This window comes from Aspergillus saccharolyticus, assembly GCF_003184585.1.
Source record: "Aspergillus saccharolyticus JOP 1030-1 unplaced genomic scaffold BP01scaffold_12, whole genome shotgun sequence".
Classification (NCBI taxonomy): domain Eukaryota; kingdom Fungi; phylum Ascomycota; class Eurotiomycetes; order Eurotiales; family Aspergillaceae; genus Aspergillus; species Aspergillus saccharolyticus.
The window spans coordinates 702,927-723,314 of NW_020290622.1; the positions used below are offsets into that span (position 1 = coordinate 702,927).

Here is a 20,388-nt window from a genome sequence, read left to right on the forward strand (position 1 = left end):
CCCTCCCCCCCCACTCAATTCCTTTTTAAAACTATTTCTTTTCCATCACTTCTCAGCTTTGGATTTTCTTTGCGCTTGCTCCACTGACCCAGCAAATCCCCCTCCAGTCCTTCCGTGGATCAACCTTAGAATCAATTCCATCGCCCTGGCACCATAACCTTCCCACGGGTTGGAACTTCCTCATGGTTGCCTGAGCTGTTAGGGCGTGAACTGCTCGCTGCTCATCATGTTCAAGGCCCTTATGGGCGGGGGCCGCTCCTCCTCAGATGCCCGCAGCAGTTCGAGTTCCAAGAGCAGTAGTCGCCGCCGTCGCACCGACTCGAAATCCTCTACAGTGAGCCGCAAATCTTCACGGGGTGACGACCGTGATCGTGGTTTGGGCGATCTATCGACCTATTCGTCTTCCGCAACTCGTAGCAGGCGGTATGCGCCCAGTGCGACAGCCGAATCGGTGGCTTCGAGCTATGCGACAGCAGAACAGGGCTTTCCCGGCGAACCCGACCGTATCGTGATCGAGCGAACCCCAAAACGGAGGGACTCCGATATTACGGAACCGCGCGAGCGCTCCCAGAACAATGGAGAAAGAGAAGACATATACTCTCGCAGGCGTGAGCGCGCAAGGTCACCCAGTCGCGAGCGTGAGCGCACGCGATTGGAACGGGATGAACGCAGGAGCGAGGTGCTTCCGAGTAGACGCGAATCCGAGCGTGCAGAGCGACGACGACGGACACAATCGGGCGAGAGTTACGCATCAGCGCTCGCTGGAGATATACCTGCATCGCGGTCCAGAACTGATTATGATATCTCCGGACTCCCTCCTCACGCTGCGCATTCTTATGACCCGGTCCCAGTCACCTCAATGCCGGGCCCCCCGAATGTACCGGCGTTCTACGATCCTCATGTGCAACAGCAATTCCCCGACCAGTTCCCTACTGACTTCGCGGAGCCATACAGGCCGCCAAACCCTGCCGGGGAGGCTGCTGATTATTATGGCGACCAAGGCCAGTCGGTTCATGATCAGCCCGGTGTCCGTCCAAAGCCTCAGATGGTGATTCCTAGTAGCCAAGCGCATCTAATGACTGCTTCTCCGGTCCCTAATCCACCACCCGAGCCCAGTAGTATGGGCCAGGTCGGCGCAGCCGCTTCGTACTATGACGACGATACTACTCCAGATGCTCAGCAGGGTCCAGCCCAAAGCACCTCAGCTCCAGTTCCCAAGCCACAGAAGCCACAGAAACCATCTGTTCACATGGCAGAGGACTCAATGCCAGTGGTCGCCCCGGCCGCTTCCGTGACTACTGTCGAAGACGTGGAGCCTCTTTACACCGAGTCTCCTTCGACCTACGCTCCACCGAATTCATCGATTGCACATGCTTCTTCCCCTCCGCATGGGGTGGGAGCAACAGTTGGCGCGTCGGCGGCGGCGGCGGCAGCAGCAGCAGTAGCAGCAGGAGCAGGGTACACGATGGGACACCACCCCCATGCGTCGAGCGTCCATTCCTCCCAATACACCATGCAAAACTATGAGGAGCTTTCCCAAGCTGGGCCGAGTCACGGTGGTCCTGCAGCATACCCCTCTCACCAGGAGGCAGCCATTCATGCGGCGGGTGTCGGGTACGCAGCAAGTCCACTCCATCCGCATCATGCTGCCGTTCATCATGGTGCCCCCTTCCAATCCGGAAGCTTGGCTTTTCAACAACGCCAGCGTGGCCCTTTGGACAAGATCATCGACTTTTGGCGCGATACGGAGGCAGTAGGCATGTTTGAGGACTATACGGAATCCATCGGTGTCTGCAAGTATTGTTTCGAGCCTGGCACAACATCCAGGGATGCACCTCGCAAGCACAACCACAATTCTCGGCGCAGCCCAGTCGATCGTTATAGCACTGGCTCTCGCGTCGAGAAAGCAAGTCGCTATACATCTTCCGACGAGGAAAGTAGACGGCGCAAAAGGTCGTCCGGAAGCTCATGGCTGCCCGGCTTGCTTGGAGGATATGCAGTCAAGTCGATCTTTAGCAACAGGGAATTTGACGAAAGTTATAGCATTCAATCAGGACGAGTAGCGAGCTCGCGACAATCGACTCATAGCAGTGAGGATGCATCAACAGCTGGCCGCCGAAGTCAGACGTCTCGTGGCGTGTACCGCAGATCCAATCGCAGCAGGTCGCCTGAGCGGACTGCCCGAAGCTCTTATTCGGATACGAAAACTAGTAAAACCGAGGCCAACCGGGTTCGCTCTCGTTCAAGGTCCAGATCCTCATCCCGGACCCAGCGACACGCTGCCTTGAGAGATGCAGCGCTGGGCGCTGCTCTTGGAGCGGCAGCCGTGTCCCAATCTGAGTCACGCATTGAAAACGGCAGCCGCGTTACTTCATACAACAAGAAGAAGTATCGAAAATCCTCCTCTGATGATGAATCTTTCGTGGACATTTCAAGACCAACCCGGAAGTCTATGAGTAGTGGTATCAGCTCCTTCTTCATGGCTTCCTCTGAAAACCGGCAGAAACAATGGACCAAGAAACGCAGGGGGCTATTCTCCTTCAACAACTCATCCTCCTCGTCCCTGGATGCCGATCTTGCTTTCGGCAGCGGCTTTACCAGGAAGCTCAAGAACAAGTCCCAAAGGCGGAGAAATATGAAGGAACGAGACGTGGACACAGCATTGCTTGAATTAGGCGCAGCAGCAACGGCACTGGCCGCCTCGTCTCAGAGGAGAAGTCGACGACGGGGTGAGATTCTTGCCGGCAAAAGCTATCGGTCCGGGCGGTCGGATTATGCATCGTCCGGCACTAACGAGGATGGATGGGAAGACTTGGACTCAGGCGAGCAATCTTCGTCAAGTGTCAACTCCGGCCTCGCCTTCGGCGGCAGCGAGCTCTTCTCGAGCAGTGACTCTCAGCAGTCCTCTGACTCACAGCCAAGCAAGTGGACTTGGGGCTGGGGAAGCAAGACAAAGACAAAGAAGAAGAACAAAAGGAAACCCAGTCAGTCCGAAAATAACTTCCCTGCTGGTGCTGCGGTGGCTGCCGGGCTGGGAACAGCTGCCCTTGCATCAAGTTATCACCGAGATACAAAATCCTCTAGTCACGATACCAATAGTGTCGCAAGTCTTCAGCAGGTGGCCCCGATGCCCATCAACGACTCTCCACACCATAGTAGTTTTGACCGATCGTCAATACCTCCGCATCAGCCACCCTTAGTTCGGCCAGGCCCCATTCCGCTACAACAGCCGCAGCCTGTTACGCCAGTCTCACAAGCAGTCTACACTAGTCAAGGGGTGTCCATACCCGCATACACTGCGCCCAGTGGACTGCCTATCTTTGAGGAATCTATTATGCCCCATGAGACAAGACTTTCCGGCAAGAGGAACGACGGCCGCTCCGACAGAATCCGAGAGTATGACACAACAAGCGAGATGGCGTCGAAGGCCAGTCGTTCACACCGACGTAGCGATTCTTCTCCCGTCTTTCACACGGAAGCTCTCGAGGGTGCTCCAGTGCCCGGCGTGCAGCGTCGCTATACAGCCAAAGAGCAAGCGTCAGTTCAATTTGATCTGACAGATGAACAGGCAGAGAAGGAGCGAAGCTCCACTAGACTGGAAGAAATGAGACGGGATGCCGAGAATCAGGTTGGAGTACAACTTGTTGACCATGAGCAGGAGGTAGCGGCCCGGGAGGCTGAGCATCGAGCAAGCCGTCAAAGAAAACTGGATCAAGACAGACGGCGAAGTGATGATGAGCGCTCACATCACGACCGAGGCTCATCGTCGTGGGTCGGTGCAGCGGCAACAGGCACTGTGGGTGCTGCTGTCGCGGCTACAGTGCTGTCCGGCCGGGGATCTTATGATGAAGCATCGGAAGCTGCTAGCCAGCGGCGCCACGAGGAACGACGAGAAAAGCGCAGGGCTGAAAGACGTCGGAATTCGGACTCGGGCTCGGTAGCATCAAGCCTGCCGATGTCCGAAGCGTCCAAGGATCCGTTGGAGGAAAGCCCGTCCGCAGACCGTCGACAAGAAAGTGTCAAGACCCATGCATTCAGGGACCTTTCTCGCAAAAAGCCGGTCTACGATAACTATGCACAATTTTTCGCACCAGAGGAGCTTCGTTATAGCCCTGATACTTACAAGCGTCGGGAGCCCACCTCGATGCCAACTATCATCGAAGCAGACCTCTCAATGGATTCCTTGCGTCTGGCCGAAGAGCCCCATCCTGAGTACGCTGGCCTTCCGTGGCCTGTGCCAGCATTGAAACTCATCGAACCGACGCCGCCTCACAGTGCCAGTGGTTCCGTCAAAGGTGCTTCGTCGCCTATAACATTGGTCCCTGTGCACCCTCAAGAGAGCGATCAACCGGAACGCCAGACAACTGGCTCACGTGTATCGTGGGGCAAGCATGAGACGCATGAGTACGAGGTACCCTCAACCTCTTCTGAACTTGAATCGGTCGAGGACTTCCCTGGGGAGCTGGAAAGAGATCGACGGGGTGACCAGCGCTTAGCGCAAGACGTTCACGACATTCCCCCAGATTTTCAGGAGATTCCTCGTTCCAGCAGCACAACCCAGCTAGAAAATGCTGACATAGAGTTCGCAGCTGCCGTAGCTGCAGCAACGGCCGCCGCCGGCTTCGACCCTTCAATTGTCACAGACGACCCGAGTTACCATGCGCCGACATCAGCGGCCCCTGAAGCAAACATCACCTTTGTCTCACCTTGGCAAGAAGCTGGCCAGCGTCGCGCACAGCCACACGGCTTTGTCGAAGGAGAAGTTGAGACTCCGGACGAGAATGGACACGACAAACCAGTCGGAGAGTACTCCGGTGGTAACCGTTCTGTCAGCCCGGACCACGAACCTGGTGCGGTCCTGGACAAGAATAGTCCCCCACGAGTCTCAATTGCCCAGGGAGTCATTGAGCAAATTAGCCAGAGGAAGGAACCGAAAGCGAGTGGTGGGCAAATGAGCAGCAGTAAGCCCACTGTAATCCTTCGCGGTCCCCGTGATGAAATTGTAGCGCCTGTTGAAGTTCTTTCTATGCCTGGTGGATTCCACATGGGAGAACTATCGGGCCAATCGAAGCCATCCAGTGACTGGGAGACCGTAAACAAGGATAATTCAAGGTCCGTGGTCTCAGCGCCAATTCTCCAAAACATCGATGTGGCTAGAAGCCAGAATTTTGAAGAACAGAGTGATAGTGATTCAGGGCCTAGCGAAGATGATGGGTCATCAATAGCGGAAGCTGACACTGTGGGAAGGAGGAAAAGACGGCGCAAGAGACGTTCCAAGCGCGATAGTGACAACTTTGAGGACACCACATCAGCTGCTTCTTCCCTTTCTAGACTCAGGGAGACTGGAGAGAAGACCCGAAAGACGGATGAGAAAGACAGAGAAAAACGGTCTGGAGGATTTCTGAGCAATCTCTTTGGCTCGAGAGTCTCAGAACCCTTAGCTAGCAGAACCTCCTCTGCCGATAGGCGTTCCTCTCGAGAAGTTCACTCAGAGATCGGCTCTCGGCGTAGAGACAAGTCTTCTCGGCGGCGGAGCTCTAGCCGAGCTGAATCGCTTGATAATGATTCGAGGATTCGAAAGAGCAGTGGCCCGCATGATGAGAGCTTGACGGGGCCGGATAAAGAGAATATCGACCTTGAAGGTTCTAAATCTAGCAGGCAGCGAAGGGAGGAGCGACGGCGGCAAAGATACGAAGATGCTCGGGACTCTGGAAGGTCGAAAGGGTACGAGAAGGTATAGTACTTAGTATCTTTTTCTTCCCCTTTTGTTCTCTCTGGTTCTTTTTTTTTTTTTTTTTTTTCTTTGAATGACCTTGAATGACCTGTAAACTTGGCTTTGCCTTGAATATTCCCATATGTTGGTTTCCGAATGCTATAATGATGCACATACTAAGAAATTTCCTCTCGTCTTTGTCCACGTACAGGAACCAAGCTTCTCACAGGAAGCCGATGAGCCACGGTCTTTTTTAGTGACCGGCCCCGAATTACCAAGCCAGACAGACGAGGCTGATTCGAGTCACGGGGCCTCGGGGTTTGAGGACTCTGCCATAACAGGCTTGGGGCTTAACGTCTTGGGTCAGCGACTTCGAAGTCGATCCGCGTCTCCGCCTGCTTCAGAGAAGACCGTTGAGCCTGCTCCCGTGTCACTGAGTAGACCCACTTCCCCTGAGTTGAAGAAGGCCCAAGAAGCTCAGGATGAGGAAGCAGCATCACGGTCTCGACGGTCATCTGTACTGCGGGGGGTCGATTCGCCTACGGCAGTTCCTCTGCATTTCCGCCGGCCTCCTACATCCCCTCGAACAACCCGATCACCTTCACTCTCATCCCCAACGCCTTCCCCAAGCTCTCCGACCCAGGGACGTCACCGCCGGCCAGCATCAACAGAATTTAAAAGCTCTCGAGAGATAAGGCCCCTCTGGCTTGTGGAGCGGCATAGCACCAGCAAGGCTGAGTCCCAGCTCGACGAGCCTCTGCCCTCGTTGCCATCTAGCAAGACTACTTCAGCGAACGCGTCAGCTGAAGACCTAACAGCTCTCCCCGAGGAGAAGAATTGGGAGTTGGTCGATCTGAGTCAATACATTCATGGACCTCCACAACCTACGGATCTTGACTTGTCTAGTACCAGGGAAACATCTGGGATTGATCAGCATCACGAACTCCTTGATTCTCAGCAGGGGACTCCCACCGCAAATACCTTCAGCCACGTCTATCATTATCCTCAATCGAAGAAAGGGGGGTTGAGTTACGAGTTTCATTCTCCCTCCGAGCTCCTTCAAGACGTAGACTCGTATCCTGATCTTCCCTCATCCCCTACGCTGAACGGGTTACCGTCAGCCGAAGGTTCCGCACTCGGTCTAAAGGATAACCACGGCAGGGAAGCTGTGCAGGAGGGCATGGACGATATCTCTGAAAAACGGCCTTCCACCCCAGAGGACAAGCTTCTCCAAGCCTCAGAGACAAATGAGACAACGCCGACTCAAGTGAAGACCTCTTCCCCGACGCCAGCGCACGCAACTGGTCATAGACCGGATTGCGCCGGGGTCTTTGTAGCGGCTGCTGCCGCTCTTTCCAACACAGAAGATTCTGCTGGGTTGGATTCATATGTGACGGAAGGCCAACCGGCGTCAGAGACTCATGGAAAACAAGTCGGCAATGATTCCGCCATCCAAGCGGCTCAGAAAGAGGATCGCCTAGACGTTCTTGGGAAGAGCAGCCCAAGCCCATCTAACATTGAGGAGAGCCATCTAGTCTCAACTTCTCAGCAGAACCTGCCCAAGGAATTCATAGACTGTACCGATCCAGCGGTCGAGTCTTCCATGGATAAGTCAGTCGCCGCCCAAGAAGAGAGGAAGCCCGAATCAGGTGATTTTCTCAAGAATGATGTGGAGCAGACGAGAGATTCGGGAACTCCGACTGTCGAGACACAGTCCGTAAAATGCGAAGTTGGAACGGACGGCTTCAATCCAGCAACAAGCGGCGAACCTGACACCGCTCGTCATCTTTCCATGGGCGATGAACAGTCACGCGAAGATGTGTTCAACTCCGACCTCCCATCAAAGGCAGATGAAGCCGATACGCAGGAGCCCGAGCCAGGAAGTCCGGCTACGATCATCGCAGAGCGGACATGGGAAGACAAGATGCACGACAAACCTTCGGAGCCACACATCGAAGGGGCCAGTATCCAGGAAATTGCAAAATCAGTTATCTTTATGCCATCTGAGACCCAAGAGCCGTTCCCAAGTACAAATGACTCCGAGAATGAACCCAACCAAGCAACAGAGGCAATACAGTGGAAGGGAAAAGGGACTGAAGTGCCAGTCGAGGATCATTCATCATTGGAGCGGCTGCCCAAGAGCATTGATGACAAAAAGGACAGCAAGATAGCCCATGAAGAAGTTGTTGCTAGCGGCTCTCATCCTACGATTGAAACGCAGGACATGCCTGTCAATGAAACCGCTGAAAGCCAATTGCAAGACCCAATGATTGGAGATTCCGCATCGAAGCTATCGAAGAAGAAGAGCCAAAAGAAGAAGAAACGAGGCACAAGCATTGATTTGGTTGCTCCAGAGCTCCCATCACCTCTCGAGGAGCCCGCTCAGTCGCTCGTACAGCAACCGAAGTTGGGGGCCTCAAACCCCACCGAGCCTGAGAATGCACAAGACGCCCTGTCGCAAGAAGTACCCTCAGTTGAGCACGTCAACTTCGAGCAGCAACGGACTGCGACTGTAGAAGAGCCAGCGGGATCGGCTTTGGAAGTAGGATTGCCATCGACCCAGCAGATAACCATTGTCGAACAAAACCCAGCTGAAGCTGGTGACTTTGAGCCGGCGGGGGGTCGAGTATCAGTCATGGAAGAGGTTCGCCTCTCGGACGGTGATCGGTCCGGCAAGAGCCTCGAACAGAGAGGATTGACTGAGACTGTCGGGCAAGACCGTCCGGCGAAACCTGAATCGTTGTCCCCCACCGACGTCGAAGAGACAGCGCCAGACACCGTGCCCTCCAGCGGTAAGAAGGCCAAGCGCGATAAGAAGAAAAAGAGAAAGAGCAAGGGCTTAAATTCTATCACGAACGATGAAGGATCAGCACCTAATGAGACCGCTGAACCTGTCACTGAACCTGTCACTGAACCTGTTGCTGAGCCTGTCGCGGAGCTTGTTGCGGAGCCTGTTGCTGAGCCTGATGCTGGGCCTGTTGCTGAGCCCGTTGCTGAACCTGTCACTGAACCTGTTGCTGAGCCTGTCGCGGAGCCTGTCGCGGAGCCTGTCGCGGAGCCTGTTGCTGAGCCTGTTGCTGAACCTGTCACTGAACCTGTCGCGGAGCCTGTCGCGGAGCCTGTCGCGGAGCCTGTCACCGAACCTGTTGCTGAGCCTGTTGCTGAGCCTGTTGTGGAGCCTGTTGCGGAGCCTGTTGCGGAGCCTGTTGCTGAGCCTGATGCTGGGCCTGTTGCTGAGCCCGTTGCTGAACCTGTCACTGAACCTGTCACTGAACCTGTCGCGGAGCCTGTCGCGGAGCCTGTCGCGGAGCCTGTCGCGGAGCCTGTCGCGGAGCCTGTCGCGGAGCATGTCACTGATCCTGTCACTGATCCTGTCGCTAAGCCTGTCACTGAGCCCGTTGCGGAGCCTATTGCGAAGCCTGTCGCGGAGCCTGTTGCTGAGCCCGTTGGTGAGTCTATGAAGGGGGATGATGTCGAGAATTTCGAAGCCAGCAAGCAAAGCCCTGAAATTGGCTCTACACAAGAGCTTGATAAAACCTCCATGGGCGAGCATTCACTTGCCAATTCTGACCCTGCGAATCGAAGTATTGAAGCTGTACCAGAGGAACTTGTTCCTTCCAGTGTGGAATCTCCTGAAACAGCTTCAGAAAAGACCAAACTTGCGCAATTGGACCCAAATGTCGCGGAAGAAACGTGTCAGAAATCTGGTGACGGACATGCACCTATTAATCTTGAGGCGACTTTGAGCGGGACAGAGCTCGAAGAGCCCACCGCCATTACTGGCGTGTCGACACCGAATGAGCCCCTAGCCCCTGCAACAGAGTCTGGAGATTGCAAAGCATCTCAATCTTTTGGCGAGCCGCTCGATCTCAGTTCAGAGCCTGTCTCCATGAAGACCGATAGCAACCAAGAAGATGTCTTTGAAGGCGCCGAGACGTTCAAAAGATCCGAAGTCGTACCTGCAGAAGTTGATGGTCTGCGCTCCGCTTTAGATAGTAAGGTCGGCGGGACGGAGTCATCAGCGGCCTTGGTAGAGGATCAGACAAACAAGGACCCGACGGAGCTAGAATCAGCTGAGGCGGAGCAGCACAAGAATGAGAGCTCTGATCGCACTGCTCAAGAGGAGCAGGCTGCCGACGAGAAACATTCAAGTGCCCCTGTAACCGAGCCTCTTAGCGAATACGCCTTCGTCACAGTGGAACAAATTGACACAGCTAAAGCACCAGAGACAATTGAAGCACAGGATGTCAGCACGGAGGCTGAGCCTTCCCTTTCTCGCAAAAGCAGTAAAAAGAAGAAGAAGAACAAGCGCAAGAGTGTGATTGAGACAACAACAGAAGCATCCAGTGCTGATGATCTCCGATCAGAACCCGCTGTCCATGAATCCGTTCTGAAGGCTGAGGATGAATCAAACACCGAAGCTAGGCCTGCGGATATCATAGAGCCGGACGCGACCGGCGCAGAACCATCAAAACCAGAGTCATTGAAACAAGGCCACATTGAAAATGAGAAGCTGGAGCCTGGTGAGGATCAAAAGCACCAGGGAAACGTCCCAAAAGCTGAGAGTGATAATCCAGATGGGCGAGAAACAGATGACACGAGCAGATCGAAGATGGACACCAATACCGACGTGACCGAGGAAGATCAACCAAAGAAGGGGGAGGGGAAGAAGAAGAATGGCAAGTTAAATGCTATGACCGATCCTGAGCACGAACCCAAGCTTGAGCCTGAGTCCGTGGCCGAAATTAATCGCGAACAACTCGTAGATGCGGGCGTTGTCGCTCCTGAACCCCCGCGCCAAACAAGCGGTGAAGTTTCATTCGACGAAAGCCAAGATCTGCAGTCACAAGAATTGAATAACTCCCCTGATAGAGTGACAGCGGACGCCAACGTTCCAGGCACAGAGCTTGAGCCCACTAGTCTTCTGGTGGAGCATGCTGACGCCAATGATGACACAACACATGTGCCTGCGCCAGAACAACCTATAGTCGCCGAGTCTTTACCTGAAACCGAGCCTGACGCAGGAGAGGCTACACCGACTGGCAAGAAGAATAAGAAGAACAAAAAGAAGAAGAATAAGAGCCTGTCAATCGTGCCTACTGAAGATGTTGCTGTCGAGCCTTCTTCAGCGGGCTTGGATGGGGCCTCAGCGGATGCGAACACTCCTGCATCTATGGAAGTCTTCGCTGCAACTCAAGAGGTTCTCCCTGCATCAATGGAGAGGACCCCTGCTTCTAACGAAGAGGCTTCTGCGTTCACCGAAGAGTATCCAACTCTAACGGAGGTTGCCGCCGCAACTACAGATGTCGCGTCAGTACCTACTCAAGATGCTCATGCACATGATGAACTGCGAGCAGTTATCGAGGACGCCCAGACTCGTACGGAGCCGGAGCTTGCTCCTTCAAGTCAAGATAGAAAGCAAGAATCTATGCCTGTGAGCGAGGGAGTGAACACTACGAACGAGCTTTTAGAAGTCCATCCGTCCGAGGAGCCTCAGATGACCTCCGCACAAAAGAAGAAAGCCAAGAAAGAGAAGAAGAAGCTGCAGAAGCAAAGGGCCAAGTCTGTGGATGACATCTCACTTTCTGAGTCTGCAACACCAGTTTCCTCCGAGCGCACTCTGGAGACTGAGTTGGCAACTACCGAAGGATCTTCAGCACCTTTAGAATCTGCAGAGGTGGTTACCTCTGCAGCTAAGAACAATAAGGAAGAAGAGCCCGTCCTGGGAAACGTCCAAGATACCACCAGGGACGGGGTAGCAGCCGCAGCCATAGAGGAAGCCACGGCGGCCGACGAATCTGGAACAGTACCGGAGGACAAAGCGAGCGGTAATGTGTTGAGCAAGGATAAGTTTTCCGAATTACAGGCAGCTTCGGAACCAGCCGACAAGTTAGCACCGGATGAAGTTGACTTAAAGTCCTTGGTGGAGGAATCGTCAAGCCCTGATACACAACGGCTGCAGGAGCAGGAAAAGTCTTATGCTGACAGTCGGGATGTGAGGATTGAGGACGAGACAACAACAGTTGTTCAGGATACTTCAAAGCCGAGTACGGAGGAATTCGAGGTTCTCAATGATACACCAAGGGACCTAGAACAACAAATCCCTGACACTGGAGAACAACCGCAAGAGCAGCCCGAAACCGTCGTCTCTCCTGAACCTGGTCCGGCACCCTACCATGAGGAGGCTAAAGTTGAGCTTGCTAAAGACCAGGAGGAGCACGGTGGAGAAGTGGAAGGCATAATAGAGGCTAATACACAAGCCAGTACACCGGTTCATAGCATTTCCATGGATGAGGACACGGCTCGAGATGCTCATTCCAGCTTGGCTGGCACCGAGTCCGCTGACAACGACGAGCACCGCGGCGGTGAAGCTGTAGCTAGCCTGCATGAAGAACCCATCGACGATGAGTCTCAACCTTCGACTTCAATTAAATCGAAGAAGGACAAGAAAAAGAAGAAAAAGAAAAATAAGTCCTTATCATTTGATGAATCACCGGTCGCAGTTCCCGCAGAAGAAGCACGGGAGCTGGGTGAAGGGTCTTCTGCTGCAGATGTCAACATTATTCCGATTGCTGACGATGCAGACGTCAGCGCAGCTGGTGACATTACTTCTGACCAAGCGACGGACGAAAATCAGCATTCTGAGCATGTACTCGCAGAAGAGGTCGTTCAGCATTCTGAGGACCACCTCAAATCTCCATCACTGGAGAAATCTTCGGTAGTCCCTTCGGACAAGGTTGCGTCGGAGCCCACAGACACCGAAAGCCAAGCTTTGGAGCCTACACCAGACCCACAGACAACGAAATCCAAGAAGAAGGCTAAGAAGGACAAGAAGAAGCGCAAGTCTGTATCCTTCGCAGAGGAACAGTCTACCGACTTGAGCGAGCCCGCTACGGAGGAGAGAGTACATCAGGAAACCCTGCAGAACGCCGGAAATAATGTTCTAGCCGAGCAGAACCAGGCGACCGAACCGGCTCTTTCCGATGAAGAGATTCAAGGGCTGGTTGGTGAAACTGCTGTGTTGGAAAGTGAACTAGATGCTGTCGAGGAGGCTACCTCAGAAATGGATGGCCCAGGCGCCAAATCAGCAACTATTCTGCCTGCGCAGGAGATGGAGGAAGAGACAATAGCTCGGGAAGTGGACTCAAAGCCTCAGGCGGCAGATGAAGTCATTCAATCCACTCAACCCACTGAAGAGCCACAAGACGTGGAGTTAAGCTCTACTGCTCCAAGCAGCGCCCAAAGAGCGGAGGAAGAGCTAGAGAACACGGATCCCGCTCTTGACATCACAAGCCTACTAAGTACTGCCATGGCCACGAGTTCAGTGACGAATGATACGTTCGGACCTCTTCCTATTGACGAATCCGAGCCCCAGACTCCCATACCGAGTCCTGAGCCGGACGTCGGTTCCTCCAAGTCCAAGAAGGACAAAAAGAAGAAGAAACGGCGCAAAACATTGGACTCTGCTGCAGATACAATCACATCAGCGCCGGACTCTGAAGTTGACATCTCTACAACAGAACTAGCAACTCTTGCTGAACCAGAGTTCTCAAATGAGCCGGGTGTAGCGCTGGTTTCTCAGACTCCTGGGACCGAGAGTCCTGAGGATACAGTACAGCAAGCCGAGGAGGCCGAGGAAGAAGCTATTCCAATGTCAGCTAAGGCGAGGAAGAAGGCAAAGAAGGAGAAAAGGCGCTTGTCAAAACTTCAAGATGCGACCGACGCTGCAATCGACTCCGCTGCTGAGAATAGACCCGAACCCTCGTCTGAAGTCGCAGATATTCAGGCCGAAATACCTCAAGACCGAAATGATGCTCAGTTGCCTACCGAGACCGAGTCCACGGAACCATCGCAGGAGGCGGCAATCAAACCTGCGGAAGATGACGGTAAAGAAATTCAGTCCCACGGCACCGAACTGCACGCCACAAACGATGAAGATCTGACTTGGACTGATGAAATGGTTCCGCAGGTAGAGCAACAGCCAGCAGCTTCGCCCGCTTGTCCTTCCCAACCCGAGCCTGAGAACCCCGATATCGCAGCATTGCCAGCCATTGCAGCCTCCATTGAAGCATGTGGAGACGGTAAATCGATCCGGGAGTTGTCGGGAGAGATTGATTCGTCCGCAGGACTAGAGTCGGCGCCATTGGAGGACGCAAAGGAGGAGGAATTGCCCACGCCACGCTCTGAATTCCCGGACAAGGGAGTCAAAGACGAGCCAGTATTAGCGCCAGCAGAGGAAGAAGCTGGCGAGCAACATGCTACGAAGGCAGCGGATGATATGTCAGCTCAGGGGAAGGTAGAGCACACAGGCATTGCATCGGGCAACAAGGGTGACTCCGAGAGCAATGAACAAAAAGAGTCCCGAGAACTAGCTGTGTCTGCTGAGATGGTTGCGAGTTTAGCCAAGGGCGAGGAGCCAGTCACGCAGCCCCAGGATACGACTCAAGAGGTCGATTCTAGCAAGGACAACTCTGCCCTTGATCAAAATCGCGCCATGGATCAAACCCGACGCAAGAAGTCCAAGAAAGACAAGAAGAAAGACCGCCGAGCAAAATCAGCCGCCAGTGAGCAGCAACAACAGGAGCAAGAACTAGGTGCTAAGAGAGACTCTGAGGAAGCAGAACTCGGCTCACCATCAACTCCCCCTGATCAACCAAGCGATGAGGTCAAGCTTGGACAAGATTTTCTGGGAGAGACCGACCCTGTCACGAACGGAAGAGCGGAAGCGGAAGCGGGCATCGCCAATACTCAAACCGGTACCCTTGGTTACAGAGAGATCGTCGAGGTTGGCAATGATATGCCCCCTACGGACCCTGGTGAGGTCAATATTACATCTGCTGAGCAGATATCGAGCCTTGCATCTTTTGTGAGAAACCAGGAACATGAGATTTCTGAAGGAGATGATGTGGCGCCGGTTGAAGACCGGAAGGATAGTGTCTTGGAGCATAGTGCGTCTGCGGATATCGGGGCAAGACATTCAGAATCAGAAGCTATCCGCAGGATTATTGCTCCTGATGCCATGTCTTCTGCGTTTGTGCCCGAAGGTGTTGCTGCTCAGGACTTAGCCTTTATCGATTCTCAAGAGGGAATTGTTCCTGAGGAGGAGATTCCGAAAGCACTTCCTTTGGAGGCTGCGCCTGAAGCTATTGCTGAGGAAGAACTTACTATCAATGAGAAAGCCGTTCCTGAGGTTGTTCCTGAAGAGGTTTTTTTAGAAGAAATTGCCATTCAGGACAAAGTCGTTACTGAGGCCGATCTTGCGAACAAGCCTGTCGCTGAAGACGTGTCTGGAGGTGTTTCTGAAGGACCAAGGGCTGAAGCGTCACAGGTGGTGGGGTTCGATTCCTTCTATCCAGAAGCACCAGTGACAGGAACTGCGGAGGCGATAACTGGCTTTGAAGATTTGGTCCTAGAAGATGTGAAACAGGAGGCTCCGTCCGCAGAGACCATGGAGCGAGAGGTCTCAACTTCAGCTGCTGCAAATGAGGGATCTCCGGAGGCAAGTGTTGTACCTTCAGAGCCTGTTACTCGAAAGACCTCGGCTCCAGTTTTGACGGCCGCATCCGATGCAAGCGAAACTTCAAAGGCAATTGATGAGTCTGCTTCCAAGAAGAAGAAAAAAGATCAGACGAAGAAAAAAGGATCGCTGTTCGACGGAGAGCAGACTGAGCTTCTAGAGCATCAGAAGCCAGAAGAACCGAGAGTTGAGGATGATCAGGAGCCTATTGAAATGAGCAAGCCAACAGAGACATCCGAAGCAGTAGATGGAGGACTTGTGGATCTCAAAGGGGTTCCAGAAATGAAGGCCGGATCGAGCGGTGAACAGGGAGCTTCAGGCTCGCAAGATGAGACTAAGACGCCGGGTTCTGCTGCAGCCGAGGCAAGCAGCGATCATGAAGGTGAGCATGAGCAAAAGCCAGGGCCAGGTGACTCTCAGGCACAAGAACCATCGATGGCACAGGGCGTGAAGGATCCGGAGTCCACGCACGAAATCCCAGTTACGGCGGAGGACTCTACTTCTACGGAGGTCAAAGCAGAAGCTCCCACTGAGGTTACCTCCGAAGAGGCACTCGTTGAAAAGCCATTGAGTCGCAAAGAATCGAAGAAGAGGAAGAAGAAGGCAAAGAAAGCAGCTAAGGGAGGCCAAGACGAAACAATGGAGTCATCGGTTGCGCAAGAAGTGACCTTTCAAGAAGCAGCCGTAGAACAAGCGGTGCCGCTCGAGAAAGCGGTAGAGAACGTCTCCGAGAACGTCCCGCCGCAAGAGACTAGTCGCCATGCTGTACAGGAAGAGATCGGGGCTCAAAAGGAAGGTATAGAGTCTCTTGCAGCACGTACAGAGCATGAGGCCGAGCCATCGCCATCAGATCCTACATATGCCGATAGGCTCGTGAAACGCGATAGTCTGCAGCCTGAGGATCTAGAAGCTCATTCTACATTGGACTCGAGAATTCCAGACATGAAGGATGATGCAGATGTGAGCGAGGGTGTGGCAGAGGTCCTTTCAGAAGACTCACATCCTACACTACCCTTGGCACGAAAATTCTCTAAGAAGGAGAAAAGAAGGGCCAAACAAATTGCCGCAAAGGGGGCTGCTCAACCTGCACAGCCAGTGCAACAAGTCCAGGAAGGATCTGAGATCGTCCAAGCAGAAGTATCTCTTGTATTGCCAGCCACCAGCGCCGTGACCGTCGACAGGGCACCCATCAACCCCTCCGAAGGTAAGCCTCAGGAAACAGACCCTATGTTCGAGCAGCCCGCAGAGGATGACAATGGCTGGCCTTTGATAGACTGGGGCAAGGCTCAGATTGAAACTACAGAGCGAACCCCAGATTCGTCGCCCGAAGCTCGTGCCATACCTTTCGAACCTGGAATAGCCGAGTTCGACGAGTCCGCCATCCCCGAAGGCGTGATCAGACGACCAAGTTTGCGAGGCAGAAATAGCAAAGCGCGCGACTTCAGCCTGTCACCGAGACAAGAGCGTCAAGAAGGGCGCTTTCAGCATGACAACGCGCCTCTAGCAACAGGCTCGACTAATACGCACAACAATCCGGTTACAACAAGCCAGCTGGAGGATGTGGTTCATGAAGGAGATGAGGCGCATTACAATCAATCCGCGACCGAGTCTAGCAAACCAAGTCTGGTGGCAAGCATCTTTCCCGAGCTAGAGCGAGGCTTTTTCCGTCGGCCAGCTTCAACTCAAGACCTCGGGTCAGCAAAAGATGGGGCTGAGGAAGAGACCATTGGCAAGGAAGCGATTCGCAACAGCGACAAGGTCTTGGAAGCTCCTATCGCGACCAAAGAAAACCCAGACATTGAGGATTTTACGCTTGGGAGGACGCTTGATGACAATGTGACTACGATACAGCAGCAGAAGGTATTATGGGATGAACCGGAAGGCGCTGTAATTGATGTCGAGGTTGACCCTGCATACAATGTCTCCGTGCTTTCAGACGGGCCTCATGAAGAATCTCGGTCGGTTGAGATTCAATGGGAAAAGACCAAGGATCAGGATGCTACAGCAGAGGGTGAATCGCCCATCCAGCATGAGACGCCTTTGTATGCACCCTCACCGTTGCAGGAACGCGCATCAGTGCTGGTTCGATCCTCGCGGGCAGATTCTACGTGTGGGCTCCGACGTAGCCCCTCGATCCATGGACGCCATGGACAGAGCGCCTCCCCACGTCGACGACCATGGTCTATACATGAGCAGCCAAGTGCATCACCGCCAGGGGCGGGTCGGAGTTCGGTCTCGCCCCCACGGACGCCACTGCACACCATCGAGGAATATGAACTGGGAGATCGATCGAAAAGACCCACCAGCCCCGGTCGCGGGACGCCCCGTCTGGAGATGAAACCAGAGCATGTGCTTTCACCACCTCCTCCCAATCCTACAACTCCTCCGCCAAGCAGGAAATTTACCGACAACGCTTTAGCTCGCCAGGGCTGGCCAACATCAAACAGGAGCGATAACGATGATGTGGTGGAAGTTCAAAAACGTCGACCAGAAAAGAGTCAGCGGACAAAAGAGCAGGAGCAGCAGCAGCAGCAGCAGCAGCAGCAGCAGCAGCAGCAGCAGCAGCAGCAAAGGGGGGAAGCGATGAAGACGCCTGAGCACAAAATGCCGATCCTGCGACCAACCAGCGGCAGTGGACGATCGTTGAGACGAACGCCTCGCAGTGTGAGCGGCAGTGATTTGCGGGCGGTCAGTCAAGCCCAGCCTCCTCTTCCTCCCGTTCCTCCCGCTGTTTCTGGCTCTGGCTCTGGCTCTGGCTCCGCTTCCGCTTCCGACTTGAACTTGGAGCGCATTGCTTCTTCCTCTTCTTATGATCCCGTCACCGACAAGGGCAAACGGCCCCTTCGGAACATGACTGATGTTTACGTGAGTAAATTTGATATTTAATCGAATCAATCAATCAATCAATCGAGATTTAGGGAGGCAAAGACTAATAACCGTGCCTATTCCAGGAGGGGTGGGGAGAAACACCCAGCTCGCCTCGGTCGCCGAGTCGACCGCCCAGCATCCGCCATCGTCGCAGCATGCAACACCTCCAAGAACTCGAATCCCGGCTTGATTCTCTGATCTCTGAAAATCGCCTACTGCTTGCCGCCCGCGAGGCTGCTGAAGATAAATTGCGTAATGCTAGCGTGGCTCGCCGCAAGAGCGACCATGCTCTCAACAAAACCGATGCTGACCTGCGCGACCGGTCAGCCGAAGTCGAACAACTCAAGAACTCGGTCGAGTGGCTGCAGAAAGAAGTCTCCCGACTGACTGGAGAGAATGAAGGCTTACTGGTCACCAACTCGGGTCTAGTGGCGACCCATGCACAAGAGATCCAGGCTATGCAGAGCACCTACGATCGCAGAATCGAAGAATTGCATACCGCGAACCAGCAGCTTTCGACAGAGATGCAGACCAGAATCTCTCAAGAAATCGACGCCGCCGTTGCACAAAAGGACACAGAGCTGCGGCGACTACGGGAGGAATTAGAGAAGACCCGCAACCGGGTCAAGCAACTCCAGCAGCAGATCGCGGAGAATATGCGAGACGAGGTTCTCATCTTCCGCGACGAGGATTACTTCGATGCTGCTTGCCAGAAACTATGTGGACATGTGCAGCAGTGGGTCCTCCGCTTCTCTAAGCATTCTGATCACCGTCGCTGCCGCAAATTGAGCGACCTGCAAGACGAGAAGATTGCCGACCGGTTCGAAAATGCCATTCTGGATGGCTCCGAGGTCGACCTCTACCTTGCCGACCGTGTCCGACGCCGCGATGTGTTCATGTCGGTGGTTATGACCATGGTGTGGGAATACATCTTTACACGATATCTGTTCGGCATGGATCGCGATCAGCGCCAGAAGCTCAAATCGCTCGAAAAGCAGCTATCCGAGGTGGGGGCGCGAAGTGCAGTGCATCGTTGGCGTGCCACTACCCTGACCCTGCTGTCCCGACGACCAATCTTTTCGAAGCAGCGGGAAACCGACACCGAAGCGGTCACTCTCGAGATCTTCGATACGCTCTCACGTCTTCTTCCACCGCCTAGTAATGTTGAGGCCCAGCTTCTGGATTCCCTGCGGAAAGTTCTGCGAGTTGCGGTGCATTTGTCGATTGAAATGCGGACCCAGTTGGCGGAGTACATTATGTTACCGCCGCTGCAACCAGAATACGATACCAATGGCGATCTCGCCCGCCAGGTCTTTTTCAATGCGTCGCTGATGAATGAGCGCAGTGGCGAGACTACGTCGAACGAGGAGCTGGAGTCTCAGCAAGCCGTGGTTCGTATCGTTCTGTTTCCCTTGGTGGTGAAGAAAGGCAATGATGCAGGAGATGGGGACGACGAAATGGTCGTCTGCCCGGCGCAAGTGCTCATTGCACGACCAAACAAGGATAAGAGAGTGTCCAAGATGCTTAGTGGCGACCGCATGTCGCTCGATGCCACCCGATCGGTGCACAGCGCGGCTCCCTCGTCCACCATGGACTTGAGCAACGTAATTTGAGGCGTCACCCTCAAATCGCGACTGGATAACGCTCAGACTGGTGGAAGGGCAACACAGCACATGGACTGGTCCGATCTCTGGACCTTTCATTTATCCTCTCCCTTTTTCTCTTTCTCGCTTCCTACAATAATTTCCTTTTTCAGTGCAGCTACTCTGCAGGCGTCTTGGCTTGAATTCGGGTCTTCAAATGGTAATGAATAATGCTAGATGCAGAGGAACTGTTTCGTTTCTCAGCATCTTCAAAACTGATGATGTTCATGATGATGTCCGATACCTTTTTTGTCTCTTAGAGTTGACGATCTTACGGCCATTTATTTATCTGGTGGTTGAATTGTGTTTTGTTGGTGTTCTGTTATTGTATATTTATGGATGTATTTAATGTATGTACAGGACAGTGACAATGTGATGTCATTGATTGAACCTCTTCCTTCTCCTCCTTCGTTTTCTGCCAAGGCGGTGATGCCGATCCTATGGCCGTCATCCACTCTTCCTCTCCCTCCCTTATCGTTTCAACTCTTCGATTCAATCTGCATCTCCACCCCCTCCTCTCTCTCTCTCTCTCTCTCTCTCTCTGTGTCTTTTCTCTCTATTGGAAGTGCTTCTCTATCTATCCCTAGAGTCCAGTCTGTTCTTGCGCTGAATCGAGCATACTCTCGTTTCCCTCATTTTCCCCCCCC

The 20,388-nt window shown here is 53.7% G+C and overlaps 1 protein-coding gene across 1 annotated transcript; it reads left to right on the forward strand.

Annotated features, from left to right (window-relative positions):
* Window positions 1-107: 107 nt before the first annotated feature.
* On the forward strand, window positions 108-20,129 carry lah (involucrin repeat protein). Its single transcript, XM_025579609.1, has 3 exons — window positions 108-5,734; window positions 5,925-18,095; window positions 18,182-20,129. Exons 1-3 carry the CDS (start codon window positions 227-229, stop codon window positions 19,709-19,711), a joined length of 19,209 nt encoding a protein of 6,402 aa, XP_025432056.1. The 5' UTR covers window positions 108-226; the 3' UTR covers window positions 19,712-20,129.
* Window positions 20,130-20,388: the final 259 nt, after the last annotated feature.

Excerpts from the sequence above, each read along its gene's own strand:
- lah (XM_025579609.1), top strand. The coding sequence starts at position 227 with ATGTTCAAGGCCCTTATGGGCGGGGGCCGCTCCTCCTCAGATGCCCGC. Across the intron at positions 5,735-5,924 it reads GGTCGAAAGGGTACGAGAAG|GAACCAAGCTTCTCACAGGA; the intron begins GTATAGTACTTA and ends GTCCACGTACAG. Across the intron at positions 18,096-18,181 it reads GGAACATGACTGATGTTTAC|GAGGGGTGGGGAGAAACACC; the intron begins GTGAGTAAATTT and ends TGCCTATTCCAG.